The following is a 24,842-nucleotide window of genomic DNA, read 5'->3' on the forward strand; positions in this document are numbered from 1 at the left end:
AAGGTGTGTGCCGCCACCACCACCTGGCACAGTGCAATCTTTATGACCCCCTCTGATGATTGACAACAGCAGCAGTTACCATGCATACCTCCAGCACTACCGGGGACCAAGATCTGACCTCGAGATGGCTCCGGGTAGCCTTGCCCAGGCAGCACAATGTACACCTGGTCATTGTGTTAGCAAGAATCGAGCTGAATCAGCTATCGCAGCTGCTCCCAAATCTGATTCTGGGATCCAACAGCACCAGACCAGGAAATGAGCGTGGAAGGCTGGAGCTCTCTGTGGTAGCTGACAAGGGCAGCAAGTGAGACTCTGAGGAATTCATCTCCAAAGACAAAAAACACTTAATAATTCTTGACACTGTTTTCTAAACATAGGCACAGCATAGTGACCCTTCACATATTCAGGAAAAAAGTACAATGTCCACCTTTTATTTCTGATGTAAAGAATCCATATTTACACCATACATTCATGTTTTTAAATATGTTACAGTTCTCTATAGAAAACCATTCCAATAAAACAGCAATAAGTGATCTGAATTCAAATTTTAAAATATTTGGTTGAATCAAAATATTCTTATTGGGATTCCAACTGAGTTTCACAGCACATCTGCAGAGATATCAAAGGAGGAGGAATGAAGAGTGGTTGATGGAGAAAGATTCTTCTCCCACATAGTAGGATTCCACAGGACAGGTGGTGCTGTCTCTCCTGGTCCAGCCACTGTTCATGGGACCAAGGCAGACGGGCAGGAGAGTCCCCATCCGAGCCCTGGGCGGTGCTGGCCCTCAGCCTGGCTGAGTCAGCAGCTGGCTGGGCATCAGGGCTGTTGTTCTGAAGGCTGCGACTGCTGAAACTGCAGCCTGACGCTCTGGGAGGACAAAGTAAAGGGGCCTCCAGCCCTGGACCTAGCTGCCAACCTTCTCATTCAGGGGCTCCTCCTTCTCCTTCTCCTCTTTTTCCCGCTCCTTGTTCCAATCCTGCAGGCCCTCAGGAAGAGAAGTGTCCTCATCCAAGCTGCCAGTGCCTTCCACAAATTCTTCATATGTGGACTTCTCTGTAAATGGTCTGGGGCCCAGTAGTTCAACCATATCATTCTTATCTAACACCTCTTTTTCTAACAGTAAAAGAGCAACCTGAAACACAAGCAATTTCCATTAAGTTACTCAGCAAAATCTGCTCAAAAGCTAAGATTTTTTACTCATAAGCTGACCTCTTTCTAATAGAAACCTAAGAGGCTGGGGAGATGGCTCAGTGATTGGAGCGCTTGCTGCTCTTGCAGAGGATTTGGGTTCAGTTCCCAGCACACCACCATCTCGTAACTCCAGTTCCAGGGGGTCAGTTCCTCCCCGTCATTGAGAGCGCCAGACATACACATTGTGCACACACATACGTGCAGGCAAACACTCACACACATTAGAAACTTTAATATTGAAAAATAAGACAAAAAGAACCTAAGATAATGGAACATGTCTCATAAACAAGCTCACATAATTTTAGAGTAAGATGTGACCTGTATGAAAGTCACAAGCATCACCGTAAGCAAACAGTGGTGACTCACTCCTGTAACTCCAGTACTCAGGAGGCAGAGGCAGAGGAATCACAGCAAGACTGATGCCAGCATGGTCTACACAGTGAGTTCCAGGCCAGCCGCGGCTACACAGCAAAATCCTGTCTCAAAAAGCAAACAAGGCCTGTAAGAAGGCTCAGCAGGTAAAGGCACTTGCTGAGCAGCCCTGATGACCTAAAGTTAATTTCGGGAACCCACACACAGGTGGAAGGAGAGAAGCAACTCGACAGAATTATCATCTGATTGGCATTTGTGTCTATGCAAACACGCACACACTCACACACGGCAGTGTGCAGAGAATTACCCACACGCTGGCCCCACCTTCTCCACGTCCGCCTTCTTCTCTGTGAGAAGAGCCACAGTTCTTTTATAGGCATCGTTGATGAGTATCCTCACTTCGTCATCTATCATCCTTGCGGTGGCTTCACTGTAAGGCTTCTCTAATACCATGTCCCCCTGGCGTGGGAGGTCAAAGGAGATTTGTCCCACCTTCTCGTTCATGCCAAACTGAACAATCTGAAAAAGATCAGAACTGTAGGTTACACAGAGAACCTTTACCCTTAAAGGCTTACAGAGGCCAGGGGCTGGCGATGTGGATACACTGTAGATGGCGGCAGAATGGGAGCACATTCAGAATGGGACACAATGGTAGACAAACAGTGGGCAAACTGCAGCAGCTCTAAGCCTGCAGGCTATTCCTCTAGTGGAGGGAAGTGAAGAGCCAGAAGCTCTTGGTCAGATCAAACAGCCAACGAGTTCTCCCTGTGAAGACAGTCTCAGCCCGAGCCCATGGGACCCAGGGCAACACCTGCATTTTTTTCACAAAGAGTCCATGGAGCCAAGGGACAACATGAAGAGACTGCTGTACTGTGACCCATGGGAGGTCTAAAACTCAACAGCACTGCATGAGGGAGAAGCTTCTGGAAATGAAAAGAGAAGGCCCAGGGCTGGAGAGATGGCTCAATGGCTGAGAACACTGTATGCTCGAACTGACACAGAGGCTCTCCACCATCTGTGACCCCAGTCCCCACAGAGGGAAAGCACAGGTTCCCCACGTTACCACATGCTAGCCCTCCCCACTTCTGAGATCAGAATGGACAGCAGGTGGATGTGAAGTTATTGTGAAAAAAAGACACAAGATGCAGAATAATGTTTCCAGGGAAGAAAAGTAGGATGCAAATACAGGTCTACAGCAGAGGAAGCTGTGAACCACTGTTCCAGAAATGAAACAAGCAGGGGGAAGCAGAAAAGACTCCATCAATCAGACATAGAACTCATGAGGTGCTAGAAGGCAGGAAAAACCTACACACGGGAGAAAAAAAATACTGTTTACAAGATTCAACTAGAAATAAACAAGAGCAAATAATAAGCAATAATGCCTAGGAGGTAATAAAATTAACATTAAAAATGATTTGTTAGGCCAGACATGGTGGCACATGCCTGTAATCCTAACACTCAGGGAAGCAGAGGCAGGTAGATCTCTTTGAGTTTGAGGCCAGCCTGGTCTACAAAGCTAGTCCAGGACAGCCAAGGCAACACAGAGAAACCCCGTCTCAAAAACAAACAAACAAAACAGAAAAACTAGTTAGAAAATATTATTTTCAAAATAAGACATAGAAGAAAGGCAAAGAGCTGCCTCAACAGAGAGCAGTTCCCAAAGAAGCCATTCATACCAGCCCACTGCTGGGGCTGTGGAAGCCTGCGGTGGAAGCTGAAGAAAACAGGAATGGTTACAGGTCAGGAGAAAGGCTGCTGCTGGGGGAACGGTAAGGGACAGGCCATGGGAAGATCCTGAGGTCAGCTGTCAAGCTGCTGTGGGTACCTGGAGCTTAAAAATTAAACTTTAGGGCTTTTATACAGGACCAGGATTTGGTTCCTGGCATAGATGTGGCAGCTCACAATCTGAAACTCCATTTCTAGGAGGTCCAGTTGCCTCTATGGCCCCAAGGGCACTAGGCACACATGTTTAACACATGCATATACCTAGCCAAAACATTCATATAGCACAAATGACAAAAGGAACCTTTTTAAAAATTAAACTTTGTATTATTATTTGTATGTGTGTCTGCACCCATGAGTCCAGGTGCCCTTAGGGGCCAGCGGTGCCAGATCTAGGGTTACAGGCAGTTGTAAGCTGCCCAACATGAGTTCTGGGATCCTCTGCAAAGACAGTATGAACTCTTAACAGCTGAGCCATGTCTCCAGCCCCTAGAATGGATTTAAGAAAGAATCTCTGCTGCAAAAACCTAAAGCAGTGAAACGCCTGTGTCGTTTCAGTAGTCCACAGAGGCTAATTTTCCAAGCAGAAGCCCAGTCCCACAGCCTCACCTGGGCATAGGCACTCTGGGTGACCTTCTTCAAGTCATCCTGGGCACCGGTTGTAATTCTTCCAAAGAAGATCTCTTCGGAGACACGGCCACCCAGAGTCATGCACATCCTGTCCAGCAGCTGCTCCTTTGTGTACAGATACTGCTCCTTTGGCAAGTACTGAGCATAGCCCAGTCCCTTACCACGGGGGATGATGGACACCTGCGGCAGGAAGTGCACAGTGAGGGCCCACAGTCCTGAGCAGAGTGTGTTCAGGGTGACTCACTGATGAGAAGACACACAGTGCTGGGCTACACATGCGCTCTAGTGCTTGAGAGCTAGCAATGACCAGGAGAGAAACAGCCTCACCTCAGAGCTCCAGAAAGCACGTTCTGCCTTAGGTAAAGGCAGACTAAAATCAGTCTTTCAGTTAAGAGTCCTGATGACTGCTCCTCTGGCAGACCACAGAACTGACTCAACTCTGGTACAACCACTTGTGTCTCAGAGGACAAAGGGGACAGTGGACCAAGATGCTCAAGGGTTTTCATTCTCCTTCCAGATCCCTTTTATGAAACTAGGCAAGTTCCTTTTTCTTTAGAAATTAATTGTATTGGAAGAGGATTTTTCTATATAAAGTGTAACCATTTTAAGTATAAATCAAGGAGTTTTATAAACAACTTCCAACCACAACTAGTATATAAAATACTGCCACTTTGCCCCCAAGTTGCCATTCAGAGCCCCAATCAACCACATACGTGCTTACAGGTAAGTGGACCCTTTCTAGAATGGCATGTAAATGGCACTGTACAGTATGGACTTTTGTGTCTGGTTTCACTGTTTTTGAGATTGATCAATACAGCTCTATGTACTGATAGCTCACTTCCTCATTTTTACTGCCTTATAGGATGCCACTGGATAAACATATCAGGTATCCATTCTATGCTTTTTGAGACAAGGTCTCACACTTGCCCAAGCTGGCCTTAAACTTGTGTCATGTTAATCCTACTGCTCCAGCCTCCAAAGTGCTGGGATTATAAACTTGCACACACACCCCCAACACACACACACACACAGATTCCATTTCATTTTGATGGACAGCGGATGGTTTCCAGCTTAATGACACTATAAATATAGCAGGAAAATCCTTGTGTGAAATCCATTCTCATCCATCTTGGGTGAGGACCACTTGATCACTTTTATCGGAGCCAGCAAACAGAGCCACCCACTTACCCTGTCAGCCATGCACACATTAAGTGGCTCTGATATCTAGTTATTATTCCTTTGCAATTTCCTGCCTTAATGCAGTCCATATGGACATCTTGCCCACTGCATTATGGTGTTGACTTTAAGATTTGCTTTTCCAGATATAAGTCCTTTGTCACACATATCACAATATGTGTGATACATTCTGCAAATATTTTCAGAATGTGGACTTTCTCTCCTTCCCCTTTAAATGATTACATTTTTGAGGCAGGGAATCACTGTGCAGCCCAGGCAGCCTGAAACTCCTGATCGTCCTGCCTTTGCCTCCTGAGTGTGCCACCATGTGCTTACCCTACTGCTCACATTCCTTAATGACATTTCTCGAGACAAGAGTGCTGTCTGGGAAAAAAAAAAAAAAAAAAAAGAGTACTGTCTGTCTGTTTTTACTTCCTGAGTCAGGGTCTTACAATGTTGCCAGGCTGGGCATAGGCTGGTCACGTGCTCTGCCACTGAGCTGCATCTCCCAGTAGTGCTGGTTTCTCTATGTAGCCCAGACTGCCCTTAAGTTTGCCTCTGCTTCTCAAGTGCTGAGATGATAGGCATGTGATACCATCAAAGACTAAGTTTCACATTTCAGTCCTATTTATTAACTTTGTTTCTTTTCATTTATTTATTGACCAATTCTGTGTGTGTGTGGCTGTGTGCATGTGAGAATATGTTCTCTTCTTCCCCATCACGTGGCTCCTGGGATTGAACTCAAATTGTCAGGTCTGGTAGCAAGCACCTGAGCCATCCATCATCAACTTTTTCTTTTTCAGTTTATGCTTTTTGTGTTCTAAGAAAGTTTTTTTTCTATATTTTCTGTGAGAAGTTTTATTATTTATTATTTATTATTATTTATTTAAATAATAAATAATATTATTTATTATTTAAAATTTTAGCTTTTTAGTTTTCTATTTGTTTTCTGAAATATGATGCAAGGGTCAATGTTCACTTTGTTCATATGAATGCAGTTTTCAGCATCATCACATGCTGAGCAGACAATCAATCCTTCCTTCCTTCTCTCCCTCCCTGTCTTCCTCTTTTCTGACTTCATGAAGACAGTCTCAAAAGGCCAGACTGACTTCAAAAGTCGAGAATGACCTTAAATTCCTCATCTTCCTGCTCCTGTCCCCAAGAGCTATTATTACAGGCTTGCACCATCACACCAGCCTCCCAGCTTGAGAATTGCCAGGAATGTGGTATCTGCGGCCTGCTGACCTCACCAGCGCCACAGACCTTAATGCAGCAGTGCACAGTGGGTAGCTGGGCAGTGTTATCCTCCCACCTAGCTGCTCCCACTGTTCTGTGTTTTCAGCTTCACAATTTAAAAAAAGGAAAAAAAAAAACAAAAACAAAAAAAAAACCTCATTTGGGCTGAGAGTGTGGCTCAGTTTCTAATTGTTTGCCTAGGATGTGTGTGGTCCCAGGTTCTGCAAAAGAATGCCTGCTAAAATCATAACAGTCTGTAATGAAGCCACAGATCAGTTTGGGAGAAACAGCATATGATTCTATGAACAGAATATACTTTTATTTATTCCTTAATTCAATGTGTGAACCCTATGATGTTTTTTAAATTATTTCATGTGTTGAGAATCTGATAATGCAACTGAAACTTTTTCCCCCATCTTTTGAGACAAGGTCTCACTATGCAGCTGTGGCTGACCTGTAACTTGCTATGTCAATCAGGCTGGCCTCATATTCAGACAGACCAACCTGCCTTTGCATCCACATGTTGGGATTAAAGGTACCACACCTGGCTACAATAGAATTTTTAACTTTGCATTTTCCAAAAAACTAAAAACTAAAAAAATTATTTTCCAATTTTCCATTAACAAATTCCGACATAGCACAGATCTTTGTATATTAGCCCTGGCTCCTGCACATCTGCTACCTCTCTGTATATCCTCAGGTATTTTATGTGTATGTGAATGTTACCCCATCTAGACGCCCCTTTTTCAGTTGACTGCAGCTACCATCTTCTGACACCACAGGGCAGCTAGGCAGCTGCCTTTTAGCCTCTATGCTCAACTGTGCGATGAAGCAGCTGAAAGCTTCCCAGAGAGAGACCTCGCTAGCCTATGCTTGTGTTCTGGGCAGGATCATACACTGTCTGTACACAGTTCTATCAACCAGCCAGATCTGGTCAGTTTCTGCCCAGATCTGGGTTTCAATGCTGCAGTGCATCTTGTTTCTAAATTTTTCCTGTTAATTTCCTGTATTTTTTGAAATTCTGAACTCTGTTCTCTGCCACCTCAAGATGGCCAATACCTTCAGCCACTGAGGTATAGTTACAGAAACCCCTCAGGCCAGAGCTGCATACTTCTAATCCTCACACTGCCAAAACTGTTTACAATGGGCCAACTCTGTACTGTTTTTGGCTACTTTTCTGGCTTTGGTTTTCTGAACCAGGCATAGTAAGTAGCACAGGCCTTACTCTCAGCTCCTTAAGAGGCTGAGGGCAGAAGAGTGAAATTTCAAGCCCTGCTTTGGCTACAGAGAAAGTTCAAAGACAACCTAAGAAACTCAGTGAGACTCTACCTCAAAATAAAAAGTAAAGGGAGGGATTCAGTCAGCAAAATGTTTGCTCTGTAAGCATTAGGACCTGCATTTAGATGCCCAGCATCTACCTAATAACCTTGTGTTATGTGCCTGTAATCCCAGCACTTAGATGGCACAGGCAGGAGGACCCCTGGGACTTGCTGTCAGCTAGTTTGACTGCATCAGCGAACTCCAGATGAATGGGATGCTATGTTATAAATGTTGATTGTTGTAGCAAGAGAAACGTACAGAGCTGTAAATGGAATCTCTTATGTACTGTATGGATGCAATGCCTACCAATTAAAAAACCTATGGCCTATGGCTGATGCAGGAAATAGGCGCGACTTCCAGCAGGCAGAAGGGATTCTGGGATAGAGTCAAGCACGTGGGATTCAGCCAGCAAGATGTGAGAAAGATGGAGGCACGGTGTCTGAGCTCAGGCAACCAGCCATGCGACAGAATGTAGATTAGTATAACGGGTTATTTTAAGTTATGAGCTCATCAGAGAAGAGCCTGTTATATGGCCTAGGTATTTGTAAAATAATAACTGAGTCTCATGAGTTGTTAGCCTGGGAGCTGAGGGATGAGAGGAAAAACCTACTACAGAGAGCAATAGAGAAAGACACTCAACACTGACCTCTGGCTTCTACATTCAAGTGCACACATGGGGCAGGTGCATGCGTGAGCTACCTGAATGCATACACACATACGCACCACACACACTTAGAAAAGAAAAGAAAATGTAAAAAGGGCGGGGATATCTCAGTGGAAGGGCACTTCTCCAGCAGGTGTGAGGTGCTAGGTTCAATCTCCAGGGCGGCAAAGTTTTCTGTCTCAATGCGTGCTGCACCTGCAGGAAGGTTAAGCAAGCTCTTCACTCAGTGTTCACCCTTTCTGCTACATCTCTCCAAAGCCACGCTGCAGCTGTTACCTCCTGACTGAGTGTACTCCCTTTGCAGTCACTGCTCACACACTTAATTGGCCTACTGTAACACACGTTGTGGCACCTTTAAGAGTGGGTCTGCGTGCTCCAGATACCAGCCGGCGACGGCGTGGCCTGCTTCATGGTAAGCCACAGTCTTCTTCTCCTCAGGCTGCAGAACTTGAGTTTTTTTCTCCAAGCCTAACAATAACAAAACCCCAAACCAGTTTAAGTGACAATGACATTAATGAACCAGTGCTCTATATTTCCTTACCTAAGATGTAACTTAACAACTGAGCTGCCTCACACACCACTTAACACCTTGACTGTCACCAGCCTTTGACCTGAGTAATACTCAGCTGCCTTACCTCCAATCACACGCTCAATCGCTTGTTCAAAGTGCTTCTCATTAATGGCATCTGAAAGGTGTCTTGCAGCAATCAAAGCAGCTTCATTGCAGACATTGGCAACATCAGCTCCTACAAAGGGAACACACAAAATCATGCTCAAACCAACTAGTCACACACTAGGGAGAACCAAACCCACACAGATCATACCGACCAGGAGACTGAGAAGGGTTTAACTGAAATACAATTCAAGGTGTAAGAACCTTAAGCCATTCTAGTATTAAATACAACCCCACATGATCTTGGCCTGTGAGCTAAGACAAGAGAACTAGGAGTAAACAGGTAACTGCAGACAACTATTTATCTTAATAGATAATATGGTTCATGTAATGGCAAACTATGACAGCGTTTTTAAATTTTTATTTTATTTTATTTTTTATGGTGTGAGTATTTTGCCTACATGTATGTCTGTACACCAATTGCATGCAGTATCAACAGAGGCCAGCAGAGAGCACTGGAGTTACAGACTATTGTTAGTTGTGTGGGTGCTGGGAATCAAAGCTGGGTCCCTTGGAAGGGCAGAAAGCACTTAACTACCAAGCTTTCTCTCCAGGCCAATGACAGTACTTTTAAATGTTCATTACTTTTCTTAGTTTCACCTATCTTTGCTGAGAAAATGACTTATGGGCATGTTAGACAACATGCTTATATAACATACAATAAACGTGCATCAAAATAAACTAAGCTTTGGATAAGGTGTTTTGGATAACAAAACACCTATAGAATATTTCATCCAACAAATACAGAGCACACAAATCAAGAATCAAAACGACTTCTCATCGCTTACCAGATCACTGTGAAATAAAGCTAGAAGTCAACAGCAACACAAACTATAGAAACTGAAAACAACAAACTCTTGAAGAACAAGTCAAAACCTCGCTGAGATCCCAGGTTACACCCCTGGGATCACCACAATAAAAGAGCAAATGAACTACATGTAGTGGCTCTTGCCTGTAATCCCAACACTGGGGACATACTCCAAATTCAAGGTCAGCCTGGAGTACTTAGCAACTTGCAGACCAGCCAGGCTTTGTAGCAAGATCTTGTCTCAAAATGAAGAGTGGGAGGAGACAGAAGAGGACAGCCAGAGAGTTGCTGGTTAGAATATGTGAGAAAATGACAAATACTCATAGCCTACTGGTGGGAAGTGAAAATGATGCAGCCACTTTAGAAAACAGTCTGATAGTTTCTCAGAAAGGGATGCATACTCATCACATGATCAAGCAATTCTTACAGAAATGAACATACCCAAACAAAACTCTGTATATGAATAAAAGAAGCATTCTTCATAACAACTGCAAAATGGAAACCACTCAAATGCCATAAAAAAAGGAACAGGTAAGTGAGATGTGGTGTATTTCTGTACACCAGATAATGAATAACCACAGAAACAAATGAAATTGCTATCTTTTAGCACATGGGCAAATCTCAAAGAGCACTATAAGTGAATATAAGCCCATTACAGGAAATGTCCAAGTAGGAAAACCTAGAAACAGTGAAAGCAGATTTCTGTTGTCCAGGCCTGGCAGTGGAAGATGGGCTGCTGATATTCTTCTCAGGGTGACACAATGTTTCAAAGTTAGACTATAGTATTCACTATGCTACAGTGTGAACACACTAAATTTCAATACTCTAAAACCCAGCACATTTACACTTAGTACTAGTGTAGTGCATGCTATCTATACCAATAACTGTTAAAAGACACTTGGGAGCAAATCCTAAAAGACTTATGGATAAAGTAATATGCTATCAAGAGCTGATCATGATACACTATGGAGGCAGAGGGTGAGGTCCAAATGCAGAGTATCTGGATGTTAATCACTACCTGCTCATCCCCAAAGCTGGCAAAGTGCTTAAGGTTCAATTTACTGCATCCTCTAATTATGTGCATACCTGAAGGTTCCCATAATGAAAAGGTAAAACAACTGTTGAAGGCCCCAAGTGAAAGAAACCTCAGTGACCTGGTGCTTGCTTGCCAGTGATTGAAAATGCTTTGAGAACAGCAGCAATTTCCACTTACCTGAAAACCCTGGGGTTAAGGAGGCCAGTTTTCTGGCCAATTTATCTTTTTCCAAGGCACTGTCTAGTTTCAATGGCCGAAGATGAACTTTGAAGATTGAGGCTCGTCCTTTTATGTCTGGGGGTCCTTTAGAAATTATTTTTAAGGGGAAAAAGAGGTTTCAGTGAGAAACATCTCTACCACAAAATTTAGATTGAACCTAGTGAATACCATCTCACCAATAAAGATCTGCCTGTCGAAGCGGCCTGGCCTTAACAGAGCTGGATCCAGGATGTCTGGCCGATTTGTGCCTGCCAGGATGACCACATTGGTGGTTGTGTTGAAGCCTAAAAAGGTGGCAATAAAAATGTAGTCAGAATTAAATAATACAAGACTGTCTGGCAGTGGAAGGGCACCACAAAGCCATACCTGTGTTAGATATTGTTTTCTATTATTACTGAGAATTTTTTAAACTTTCAGGTGTATGGGTGTTTTGCCCGCAAGTATATCTGTTCTGTGTCTGTCTCTCTCTCTCTCTTTTTTATTTTTGGTTTTTCAAAACAGAGTTTCTCTGTGTGGCCTTGGCTGGAACTTGCTTTATAGATCAGGTTAGCCTTGAACTCACAGCCTTGAACTCTGCCTCCCAAGCACTGGGATTAAGGGTGTGGGCCACTGTGCCTAGCTTCCACTAGCACTTTTTAAACCAAAAACTTGAATTATTTTTCTTATTAGTCACCTTGTTCTTAGACATAATAATCACATTTTAAAGTTTTGGCCAAAATTTATTCATATTTTTACAAATACTTATTTTAGCTAAAACACACTTGTACATATAAATGGGATGCAATATGACACTTCAGCCTGAGAAGCAATGTGTGATTATCAGATCAGGACAACCGGACATCCATCACTCAGACACTTAGGACTTCCTCGACACACTGGAAATGCCCTCCGAAGCTATTCTGAAAGAAACAATTGCCAACTGCTATAATGGCTGCTCTTGATTGTCAACTTCACTACATCTGGAACAGACTAGATCCCAACGGCTGGGCACACCTGAGGGCTTTCCTTTTTCTTCTTTCTTTTTTTTCCTTAACTAAATCACTTTAATCCTGTTTTTTTGAGGTGGGAAGATCTACCCTTAACCTGGGCCACACCTTCCCCTGGTAGCCTATATAAAGGAAGAAGGAAGCTTGCTCTCTCTGCCTGCTGGCCCTCACACTTTACTTTAAAGGTTGTTACACAGTAAAATCCTTATGCAGAGACAACTGCAAGTTTAGTCTGACCCAGGCGGGCAACTGCTCACCATCCATCTCCACAAGCAGCTGATTGAGTGTGTTCTCCTGCTCACTCTGCCCTCCAAAGTTGCCGCGACCCCGCTTCCTTCCCACAGCGTCGATCTCATCAATAAAGAGAATGCAAGGGGCATTCTTCCGAGCAAGGGCAAATAAGTCTCGGACCTTGACAGAAAGAAATCTGAGTTACTTGTCAAGTAAATGCTACTATTTAACAAAACTATCCTCAAAACAGGCCATGTTGACACACACTGGAGTTGCAGCACTCAGGAGACTGGAGTAGGACTGCAAAATGGAGCACAACTTGAGCTACCTAGTAAAACCCTGCTCCCTCGCTAAAGACCATTAAATCCTAATCTTTCTGTGAGTCACATTATATATCCATATCCAGCTATTTTTTTCAGTTATAAATAGTGGAGCTGGTGAGATGATTCAGTGGTAAAGGTGCCTGCCACTGAGCCTACAGACCCATGAGTTTGATCCCCTGACCCACCTAGTGGGAAGAGAGAACCAACTCCCTCAAGTTGTCCTCTTATACTTGTACATGTTGTGACACACATGTCACACACGCACAAAAATAAATACAAACATAATTTAAAAAATTTTAAGAAGCAAAGAAGTAGAAAATGATAGTAATAGCTACTGTCATAAAGGAGTTCAATATTACTTCTGTAATTCATAAGTTACTGTGCCCTGACTCTGTCTGCATCTTGCCCTGCACATACATTGTAGCTGACCTTTATGTTTACCCTGAGCTGGTCAGTTTGCTTCTTCCAGGCTCACAGTCCATGCCTAGGGCAGCAACTAACAAGCAAGGGCTCTTAACAGGCCTCACACACAGGGCTCTGTTTCCACATCTGCCAGCTGACACGCACAGAACTGGCAACGAGGTTCTTGCCCACAATTCACAACAGGGGCCATGGCTGGCTCCCCACACCTGACTAGAATACTCTTAAGGCCACAACTTGGGAAGAACCAGCCTCGGGCCTCACCACCAGCCTCAGGCCCTTCCAAGTGCACAGCCCAGCTCCCCCCGCTCAGGTTCCTATCAGCTTTCTTGCCTAGATTCTGGATTTCTCCCCCTGAACATACCTCCTAAAGCAATTCATCGCAGCTTGTGAACTCCCAACCCAGCTCCAGAGCCATGATGCAAAGACCTCTGGCTCTCAAGCTCAATCCTTCACTCCTGGCCTTAACTGGAAGTTGGCACCCCTGCAACACTTTCGAGAGAAGATGTTTGCACATTGCTCTCAGGCCAACTGGGGTTTACCCTATCCCTACTACTACTGCTATTTTAAAGATATTATATATATGTATAATTACTCTTTATATATATATATAATTACTCTTAACTTATTTTACCTGTGTCTAAAATGTTAACTTAAACTTAAAAAAATGTTGTCAAAGTACAAGATGGTGTCACAGTACCTTCCAAACACGAGGATGAGCTTTTAATCTTAAACTTCAGAATTCTACTGACAAGTCTTTTTCCTTTCATGTGGCAGGCCCACTCTCCTTGCTAAGGTCCTCCACACTCCTGATGACTGCTGGGCACTCTTCCCTTTGTGGATGTGCACATGTGTGTTATTGCTGGACTCTCAGTTCCCTGATCCATTCAAGGCCAGCAAAACCAGCAAAACTAGGCCTTCTGCAAAACCAGCTGCATGCTATCCATCCTGCCTACCCCACCCGCCAGACTAGTTCACCATGCACATCCTCAGCTTCTCACATGACCAAGGCTTCCCTCCCCTCTGAGCTCCCCCACCTCCAGGCCTAGCACTATTCATACCCCATCTTTAGCATCCCCTCTCCTTATAAGGAAGTTAGTGGTGGATCATCCATAATCTGACCCTCTCTTCTATTTTTCTGGGACTTATCTTCCTGCAAATCCAATATTAACGCACCTGCTGCATTAACTGATGCTAAGATCCCCAGCACTATACTCACTACCAAATGATAGCACACCACTTTCTACAGATTAAAAGACACATCCTTATGCTTGGCAAGCACTGGGACGGCACCTTACACTTTGACAGCATTTTTTTCCATTTAAGTTAATATTTTAGCCACAGGTAAAATACATTAAAAGTTTTTAAAAAAAAAGTATTTCTTTAAAATTAACCCACCCTTTCTGATTTCAAACTTTACAGAGCAGTAGTCATCCAGAGTATGGTGCTGGCTTAAGAATACAGATCTGCAAGAGAGAACTGAGAGTCTAGAAATAAACCCATGGTTGACAGTGCCAAGACCATTCAGTGAGGTCTTGCTATTTTCCATAAATGATGCTGGGGACACACATATGTATAAGAATGAGATTAGGCCTTTACTTCATGCCACATATAAAAATTACCTAAAAATAGAATATGACCTGCCTATAAAAACAAAAAACATAAAACTCTTAGAGGAAAGGAAAGAATAAGAATAAATGTTCACAGCCTTCAATTGGAATGGAGTCTTAACTATGATACCAAAACACAAGAAACAAAACTAGATAAAGACTTGCATCAAAATTAAAATCCTCTTTGATGGTGGCTACAGATGGCTTGGTGGCTAAAGGTTCTTGCTGCTCTTCCAGAGGACAAGTTTAGTTCCCAGCACCCATATCTAGCAGCTCACAACCACCTGCAACTCTAGCTCAGGGGGACCCAATACTATCTTCCTACCTCCTCAGGTTTCTGCACACATTTCCCTCTCCTCTAATTTCACTCACATACACTCTCCTTCCTTCTCTTTTCCTCTCTCCTAATACACTCTCCTTCCCCCTCTTCCCTACCACACACACACACCACACAGTCATAAAACTTAAAAATCTTTTTAGGAGACAGATTTCTGTGATTTATACAAAAGACCCCTTCATTTACCTAAACTTACAATCCACTATGTTAAAAATTAATGACTTTTGGCTCGGCATTGGTAGCTTATACCTTAATCTTCACAAGGCAGAGGCAGTAGGATCTCTGTGAATCTGAGGCCCACCTAATTAACACAGCAAGTTCCAGACTAGTCAAGAACTACATAGTAAGATCCTGTCTCAAAGAAAAAAAGTGTTTGCAAATCAATTGTCTGAGTGGGAATTAGTAGCCAGTATAAAAGAAAAACTTCTGACCAACCAATACATAAATTAATTAATAAAAGTAAAACCAGAAGGCAGGGCCCGGGAGGCAGCTCAACATGTAAAAGCACCTGCTGTACAAGCCTGATACCTGAGGTTGCTCTCAGAGCCCACCTAAGATGGTGGCTGCAGTGGCATATTACCTGCAACTCCAGCACCCTACCGTGAGATGCGAGTGTGTGTGTGGGCCAGCCTATGCCACAAGCAGAAGGAACATGCCAGACTATCTCAAAAAGTAGGATGAGAACTGACTCCCCAAAGCTGTCCTCTGCTCTCCACATGCGTACCATGGTATAGCCATGCCTACTGGCACACAATAAACAAACGTAAGTCAGGAATGGTAGTGCACATCTATGAGCCCATCCTTTGGGAGGCGAGGCCAGAGTACTGCTGTGAGTTCAAGCCACACAGAGCTACAAAACAAACACTAGGCTAGCCAGGGCTACATAGTAAGACCCAGTCTCAAAAAACAAAACCAAGGCCCACAAGATGACTCAGCAGGTGAGAATGCCTGCCACCAAGCCAGAAGTCCTGAGTTTGACCCCCAGGACCTATGGAAGAAGAAAACCAACTACTGCAGATTGTTCTCTGATCTCTACAGGCTGCCTGATATGCATACATGCATGCACACATACACACATAAAATAAATAAATGTAAGCAAACAAACAACACCCCCACCAAGGGAAAAAAATCATATCCATAAAGCTGGAATGATGGCTCATGAGCATCAGAAGTTCAAGGCCAGTCTAGGCTGCATAAAACCCTATCTCAAAAACAAGCAAACAAACAACAGAACAAAAACACTGGGGCCTGGAGAGATGGCTCAGCAACTAAATGGACTTGCTGTGCAATCATGGGGAACAGAGTTCGGCTCCCAGTACCTAAGTAATGAACTGGGCATCCCAGCACATGCCTGTAAAGGATTGCTGAAACTTGCTGGCTTTATCCCAGGTAAGAACACTAAGCTGCAGGATCAGGGAGACACTGCTCTAAAAGGAATGTGTGGAGTGAAAGAGGAAGATATTTGACACTCTCTTCTATTCTCCACATACACAGACCCAAATACACACAGGCATACACACATGCACTCTCTCCTACAGATGGATACACAGAAATTTAATAACTAATATTTGAAGACAAACAAGCTAGCCAGGCAATGGAGACACGTGCCTTTAATCCAAGCAGTCAGAAAGCAGAGATTGGCAGATCTCTGTAGGTTTGAGGCTGGCCTAGTGTATAGAGCAAGTCCCAGGTCAGCCAGGGCCACACAGAAAAACCCTGTATCAAAAAAAAAAAAAAAAAAAAAACCCACGAAACAACCAAACAACAATAACAAACAAATCTAAAAAGCCATCTCTAGAAGAAAGACATAAACATAGGATCAAGGAAATGGCCTAGTCTGTAAAGCCTCTACATGTATGCACACATGAACATACTGACACAAAAATGTAGATATATCACATATACATACAAAGAGAAATGACAGTATGAAGGTGAAATAAATTTAGTGTCACTAGTCAAAGAAATGCAAATCAAAGGCAAAGTAAGATGCCTCATTATGCTAAAAAGTCAGAATGTGTTAGTGAGGAGCCTTCAAAGTGTTGGTGGAAATGTAAAATGGCACAGATAATTTGGAAGATGCTGTGGTAACTTGAAATATGCTGAGTGAAAAAAGCCAGGCATACAAGTCCACATACTGAGTACAGCAGTGTATGCTGGCACCAGATACTCAAGAACTGGATGCAGGAAGGTCATTTGAGCTCAGGAATTCAAGACCAACCTAAGCAACAAAGCAAGATCCCATCTCAAAAAACAAAAACAAACACAACAAGGGGCTGGAGATACAGCTAAGTGGTTAAGAGCACTGGCTGCTCTTCCGGAGGGCCTAGGTTCAATTCTCAGCACCTGCACAGCAGCTCACAGCAGTGTGTAACTCCAGTTCTAGGGTAGTCGACACTCTTTTCTATCCCTGTGGCTACTACATGCACATGCAGGAAAAACATCCATACACACAGAATAATATATATATTTTTTTTTTTTGAAAAATACAAAACAAAAAGTACAAAACAAAACAGATCACACATTATACAATTTTGTTTATTTGCAATGTCTGAAATAGGAAATCTATAGATGTTAGACTCTGCTTATGGCTGGGACATAGGAAGATTACCGAAGGACCTGGGTTTTTTTTTTCTTTTTTTTTTTTAAGATTTATTTCTTTATTATGTATACAATGTTCTGTCTGCATGTACACCTGCATGCCAGAAGAGTCCACCAGATCTCATTATAGACAGTTTTAAGCCACAATATGGTTGCTGGGAATTGAACTCAGGACCTCTGAAGAGCAGCCAGTGCTCCTAACCTGTGAGCCATCTCTCCAGCCCCCTGGGTTTCTTCTTAAAGTGACTAAAATGTTCTAGCAATTGTCCTAAACTGTTCTAACTGCTCTAAACTGTTCAAACAGTTGCATAGATCTAAAAACTATTTAACTACATTCTCTAAAAAAGCATGTCAATTATTCAATTAAGACTCAATACAATTGCTACCAAAAAAAATTAATCATAAAGTAAAGCCAGTTATTGAAATATATAAATTAGGTTATCTTAAGAATGGACTACAATATGGCTGGGGTGAGGAAGAGGGATTGAAATCACAGAGGCCCTGCTAGTATAGCCTTAGAAGACTGAATCCTCACCCGCCCACACCCAGGGTACTGGGTTGGAATAAAGAAGTTCCATCAACAAGACTTACTCTGGCTGGACCAACGCCAACAAACATCTCCAGAAACTCAGATCCGCTGACGGTGATGAAGGGGACATTGGCTTCTCCAGCTGTGGCCTTAGCCAGCAGTGTCTTCCCAGTACCTGGAGGACCGGTAAGAATGGCACCCTTCAGACAGAAAGGAAAGGTTACATCCAATCAGAATTGTGAGAACATAAACTGCACATCTGTAATCATTTCAAAAGGTACCTCTGTCTCTAAACCCTATTGATAAATGGAATATTTATATGATAGCAGAATGTCTTTACAGTAGTAAGGATAAGAAAGGGATTGTTACAGTTTATAAACAAGCTGGTAACAATGTGACATGAAGCTTCTTCCTTAGGAAAACACCAAATGGCACATGAGCTGGTGCAGCAGGAGGGCCCAGAGGAACCAGGAACCCAAGATTAGGAGGCCACTGCGGCTTCTGAGGAGGATTCCGAAGCAGTCTTGGGGGCCGTGGTCAGGCCCTGGCTGTGGTCGAGGCTGCAGGGCTTGTGGAGGTAAAGCCAAAGACAAGGAGTGGATCCCTGACACTAAGCTGGGCCACCTGGTTAAGGCATAAAGATAACACCGTTGGGGCAGATCTACCTGTTCTCCCTGCCCATTAAGGAATCTGAGATTTTCGACTTTTTCCTGGGTGAATCCCTAAAGACCGTGAGAGTGCAGAAGCAGACACAGGCTGGCCAGCAGACCAGGTTCAAGGCTTTTGTCAGTATTGGGGACTACAATGGTCACATTGGTCTTTGTGTTAAGTGCTCCAAGGAGGTAGCCACTGCCATCCGAAGGGCCAGCATCTTGGCCAAGCTTACCACTGTCTCTGTGCAGGAAGGCTCCTGGGGGAACAAGATTGGCAAGACCCACACTGTTCTGTACAAGGTGACGGCCGCTGTGGCTCTGTTTTGGTGCATCTCATCCTGCTCCTAGACACTGGCGTCGTCTCTGCTCCTGTGCCCAAGAAGCTACTGATGGCTGCTACTGATGACTGCGACACATAAGCCAGGGGCTACACTGGCACCATGGGCAATTTTTCCAAGGCCACCTTTGATGCCATCTCCAAGACCTACAGCTACCTGACCCCTAACCTCTGGAAAGGGGCTGTGTTCACCAAGTCTCCTTATCAGGAATTCACTGATCGTCTTGTGAAAACCCACACCAGAGTCTCTGTTCACAGGACCCAGGTTCCAGCTGTGGCTACCACATAAAGGTTTTTTTTATACAAGAAAAATAAAGTGAACTAAGTCTGTTTAAAAAAAAAGATGTGATGTGAAACCTTAAATTCTTTCCTTATAAAGACCTTTGTGCTGAGCTGCGGGGGAGACTTGGGTAGCGTGCACAGAGCATCCTCAACACTACAAGGTTTGAGGTTTGTTTGCTTTGTCAATGGTTAGGTTTTATGGCAGTGGTCAAGATTTTTTTGTTTGTTTCTTGTTTTTAAGCTCTCTCCTTAATGGTATGAAAAGAAAAATCAGCTAGGCTCTAATAAACTGCTACTTAAATAATAAATGAAAATACACAGCCAGGTATTGATGGCATATCCCTTTAATCTCAGCACTTGGGAGGCAGAGGCAGGTGGATCTTTGTGAGTTCCAGGCCAGCCTGGTCTACAGAGTGAGTTTCAGGACAGCAAGGGGCTGCACAGAGAAACCCTGTCTCGAAAAACCAAAAAATTAAAAACTAATAAAAAAAATGTAAAAAGTGTAAGTCTGCGGCCACAGCACCCTGAACATGCCTGGTGCCCAATCTCATCTGATCTGGGAAGCTAAGCAGGGTTGGGCCAGGTTAGTAGTTGGATGGGAGACATACACATACCACACTCTCAATTTACAAAGTTCTTTTGTTCTTTACAAGTAAAACTGGTTTTTGAATCCATATAATTAATAAACATTAACAATGGCTTTTATTTTCATGAAAATGTACAAGTCAGTAACTACTTATTATAAATGAACATCCAGCTTTAAACCTAACTGTATTGTGGTAGTTTGAATGAGAAACATCCCCTAGTCCTAAGGGTCTGAATACTTTGTCTCCAAATAATGACACTATTTGGAGTGGCTAAGGAGGTGTTGCCCCACAGAAGGAGGTATGTCCTGCTGGTGTTCTCTGAGGGCTTAAAGACCTGTGCCATTGCCTTTAATCCCAGTACTCGGGAGGCAGAGGCAGGTGGTTCTCTGTGAGTTCCAGAACAGCAAGGACTACACAGAAAAGAAAAAATAAACAAATATAAAACAAACAAAAAAACAAAACCAAAAAGACCTGCACCATTACTAGCTCTCCGCTTTGTGCTTGTGGTTCAAAATCCGAGCCCTCAGCTTTCTGTTCTTTCCACCATGCCTGTGTTCCACCATCATGGACTCTAACCCTCTAGAATCAGCAGCCCAAATAAACTCTTTCATAAACTGTCTTGGTCATGGTGTCTTATCACAGCAATAGAAAACTACCTAGTACATGTACAAATTCACTCCCATTCTTTACTTCCCATTAAGTAGTGACCAACTATACACTGTCCTGTCTTATAAGTATTCATGACTCTTATTTCCAAATACTGTGTGTGGAAAGACTGTAATACAACACTTAAATACTTTTAAATTTTGTTTCCCTCCATCTGTCTAGGTATGATGTGAATGGGCACTAAGTAACAACAATTATTTAATCATGAACATGATTTTTTATCCAAATAGAGAGGACATGAAAATCACAGAAATGGAGCGCTGGAGAGACGGCTCAGAGGTTAAGAGCACTGGTTGTTCTTCCAGAGATCCTGAGTTCAATTCCCAGCAACCACATGGTGGCTCACAACCATCTACCATAAGATCTGGTGCCCTCTTCTGGCGTGCAGGTATACATTATACATTATATATTTTAATCATATATATACATATATATTTTTTAATCTTAAAAAAAAAAAGGAAAATCACTGAAATTATTCATTTCACAAAGCTTTTATCAGCCCAGGCTTGGAGCATGCCTTTAAGGCCACCATGGGAGACAGAGGCAGGCAGATCTCTGGTCCACATATCCTGTCCCATGCCAACAAGGGCTACACGGTAAGACCCTATCTACCAAACAAAGACTTTCTTTTACAAAACATTGTATCTGTATTTAGGCATGGATATTTGTGTATGTGTGCACATGTAAGCAAGGGCCTACAGAGGCCAGAAGAGGCCACTGGATTCTCTGGAGCTGGAGTTATCGGTGGAGTTATCCAAGCCACCTGACATGGATGCTAGGAACCAGACTCCAGTTCTCTCAAAGAACAGCAGGTACTTGGTCTTAACTGCTAAGCCATCTCTCCAGCCACTAAACATTTCTTTAAAGTAAACTTTATTAGTGAATTATTTTACCTAGTTTCTTCACAACTAATCCAAACTAGGCCTCATGGCACAGATCTGTAATCCCAACTCCTTGGAAGGCTGATGTAAGAGGATAGCAAAATCAAGGCCTGCCTGAGTTACAGGAAGAGCTCAAGGCCAGGCCAGGCAACTTAATGAGACTGTCTCAAAAATCTATGTAAAAAGAGGGCTGGGAGTATCTACTGCTCAATGATAGAGTACTTGGTCAGCATGCTCAAGACCCTTGGCTCAATCCCTAGGACCTCCACCTATAAGCAATCCAGTTAACAAATAGCAACTTGCTGCTTTATGCCTAGCCAAGGGCTGCAAAGCTGACATGCTACCAGCCCAGCAGCTATGAGGTATGTGCTAGAAGTGAACATCAGACGCTCAGTATCAGGTACGAGCAGATGGCCCATCACTCTGTGGCAGAGGAGACTGGGCCACTGCAGTGTGAATATTTGACCAGAGGCCAGCTGCCAGGGGAGGGGTTCCTAAATCAGAGGAAGAACAAAGCCAATCAAAGAAGGCTTCTATGAGGAGAGAAAAAAACATTTTTAGAAATACACAAAATCCATAAATGATATACAGAAAATAGGCTACAGAACTGATCAGACAGAAAAAAACAAAAAAACAAAAAAAACAACTAATTGAATAAGTAGTAAGTAACACCTGCAGAGACACACAAGTTTGGAGTTAATTGTCTCCAAGTATCTTTTTACCTTTGGGATTTTTGCTCCTAGGTCTTGATACTGCTTTGGGTTTTTCAAGAAATTCACAAATTCCATTATTTCTAGCTTGGCCTCCTCACAGCCAGCTACATCTTTGAACTTCACATCTATCTCATCCTTTAAGACCTTGGCCGTAGTTTCCCCAACACTGAAGAGTCCACCCATTCCCCGTCCGGTCCGACCAATGCCAGCAGGCCCTCTTCTTATGGTGTAGAGCAGAAACGCGATAATGAGTACCGTAGGCAACATGCTCAGAAGGAAGGAACTAGAGACAACACAAAACAGGTCAGCGTGTGAGACTGTGTTAAGTTTCCTACCTGATTCAGACATCAGGGCAAACAGTGAAAATCTTCAGAAATCTACTATTTCAAAAATCTACTATTTCAAAATATTCTTCTTCTAGGCACAGAAGATTCTTGGCATGTTTCTATCTCTAAAGTAAAGTCATGGAATAACAAAAAGCAACATGTATGCTCTCGATATTTTATTCCTCTCTCAATAGGCAGAGACTGGTACTGGTAGCTACTACTCTTATATCTGAGCTTCTCTGCTTTCCAATTAATCAGTTAATTGTTTAGCATAATCCTGGTGTTAGTCTCAGGCTCCAGTTCTCTTACTGGGAGGCCTCAACTTCGTGAAGTGTCTTCATTTAACAGCATGCTGGTTTGGAAGGAAATGTATACAGTGTTTAACATCTGCTGTGAAGCTGTACAGGCCTCTCTTGTAACACACGTCATGGCTTTCTTCCAGCAGAACCCCTCCGATGTGGTGCCTACAAAGATGCTTCAAAGCCAGGGGTATAGCCTATCTTTTGTCTTAACAACTTATTTAACGTAACTTTTGGGTACAAATATGTTATATTTTTATGTGTTTTTAAACAGTTAGAAAGAACCAAGGGAAAATAATCTGCACTGGAAACAAGTTTATAGAAAAGTGCAATGAACTTATGAGCATCCATAATCTAAAACCAGAAATCTGAAATGCCTGATAATCTATAATTTTCAGTGCCAACATACGTTTTAAAAATTTAGAATTTTGGAGAAATCTGTATTTCAAGTTTTGGACTAGGGATGCTCAATCAGTAAAGTCTATGGAGACATTCCAAATCCTGAAACATTTCAGGCCCCAGGCATACCACACACAGACTATCCAACCTGTGTTAATTGCAGTCTTCACACCTACAGCAGCTTATCAAATTAGGCAACCAACTTAAGATTTTTTTTACAAAAGCATCTCATCAGCTATGTGGCATCACACTAGAAGGAGGAAGTCGACAGAAGCCAACCCCAGAAGTCTCTAGCTACAAGTAATACCAACAGTGCAATTAACATACTAGCTCTTGGGCTGGTTTGTTCTCACATATAGAAAAATGATAGTGTCAACTTCTCTGCAGAACTGGCTGTCTCACAGCAGGACTTACCCAGGCACTGCACGACAGGTATGCACACCATGACCGACCACAACAATGCTGAGCGAGTGGCCTCCTACAAACCTACATCTCCAGCCCATATACCCTCAACACACAGGAGCACTTGTTCAATTTATAAGTGGGGTTATTCAGATAAACCCTAAGAAAAGGAATTCTGAAGACAAAGAAAGGATTTTTTTCTTTTTTAAAGTGTATGAATGTTTTGTCTAAACAGATGTCTGTGCACTGTGTGCATGCCTCACGCTCTCACAGGCCAGAAGTGAGCATGGATCTCCAGGAACTAGAATTATAGCTAGCTGTGCACTACCATGTGGGTGCTGGGAACTGACTCCAGGTCCTCTGGAACACCAGCCAGTGCTTTAACCCACTGAGCCATCTCCCCAGCCAGGAAGAATTTCTTAAATCCTTTAAAACTATCAAGATAAGTGAGAGCTAAAGGCAGTATGCTACTCCTTCATATATGGCTGTTCATGCAAAACCTATACAAAGACAGCACATTGGACCTAACACTCTAAATCCTGCTTAATGAAGAGAAACAATCACACAGAAAAGAAGTGCAAAAACTAAATTACTAATAACTTATTTCTCAGTTTGGCCAAGCAGAGCAAGGCCTGCTTAAGAGTTTAATGGCGAGATGGCACAGCCGTTAAGAACACTGGCCACTCTTCCAAGGTTCTCAGTTCAACTTCCAGCAACCATATGGTGGTGGTTTACAACCACTGATACGGGATCTGATGCCTTCTTCTGGTGTGCAGGTATACACACAAACAAAGCACTCATTTACATGACTACATGAACAAATAAACCTTAAAAATAAAGACTTCAAATGTAGCCCTGTCGCTTGGTGACAAGGGATGGTGAACCACATACAGCATAGTAAATGGTACTCAAATCTGTTTTCTTTTTATCATCTATTTGTTTTTCCAGCTTTCTGAGGCAAGGTCTTTCTATGTACCCAAGGCTGGCCTCTAACTCATGGCAATCTTCTTGCTTCAGCCTTTCTAGTGCTAGGATTACAGGTATGTGCACCATATCTGGCACAAATCATGTACTTAAAATGATTTCTTACCCATCACTTTCAGCAATGTAGACCACAGGTACCCGGTTCTCCCCTTCTATGCCCAATTCTTGCTGCAAAGTCTCCAGATTCCGCTCAAAAGTGTCTACACTGCCGATATTAAACCAGACGTACTG

The 24,842-nt window shown here is 43.1% G+C and overlaps 1 protein-coding gene across 1 annotated transcript in view; it reads right to left on the bottom strand.

The window, feature by feature from the left end:
- Positions 1-402: 402 nt before the first annotated feature.
- Positions 403-24,842, bottom strand: part of Afg3l2 (AFG3 like matrix AAA peptidase subunit 2) — a 35,445-nt gene continuing 11,005 nt past the window's right edge. Inside the window, exons 7-17 of the mRNA XM_055622979.1 lie at positions 24,718-24,842; positions 22,211-22,484; positions 18,145-18,282; positions 12,292-12,445; positions 11,225-11,332; positions 11,007-11,132; positions 8,948-9,058; positions 8,665-8,780; positions 3,896-4,096; positions 1,889-2,083; positions 403-1,133 (exon numbers count right to left, since the gene is read on the bottom strand). Of these exons, the coding sequence (XP_055478954.1) occupies positions 906-1,133; positions 1,889-2,083; positions 3,896-4,096; positions 8,665-8,780; positions 8,948-9,058; positions 11,007-11,132; positions 11,225-11,332; positions 12,292-12,445; positions 18,145-18,282; positions 22,211-22,484; positions 24,718-24,842 (1,776 nt within the window). The 3' untranslated portion in view covers positions 403-905. The remainder of the gene's footprint in view (positions 1,134-1,888; positions 2,084-3,895; positions 4,097-8,664; positions 8,781-8,947; positions 9,059-11,006; positions 11,133-11,224; positions 11,333-12,291; positions 12,446-18,144; positions 18,283-22,210; positions 22,485-24,717) is intronic.

The sequence above is a fragment of the Psammomys obesus genome, unplaced genomic scaffold (assembly GCF_907164565.1).
Source record: "Psammomys obesus unplaced genomic scaffold, mPsaObe1.curated_primary_1811, whole genome shotgun sequence".
Lineage (NCBI taxonomy): Eukaryota > Metazoa > Chordata > Mammalia > Rodentia > Muridae > Psammomys > Psammomys obesus.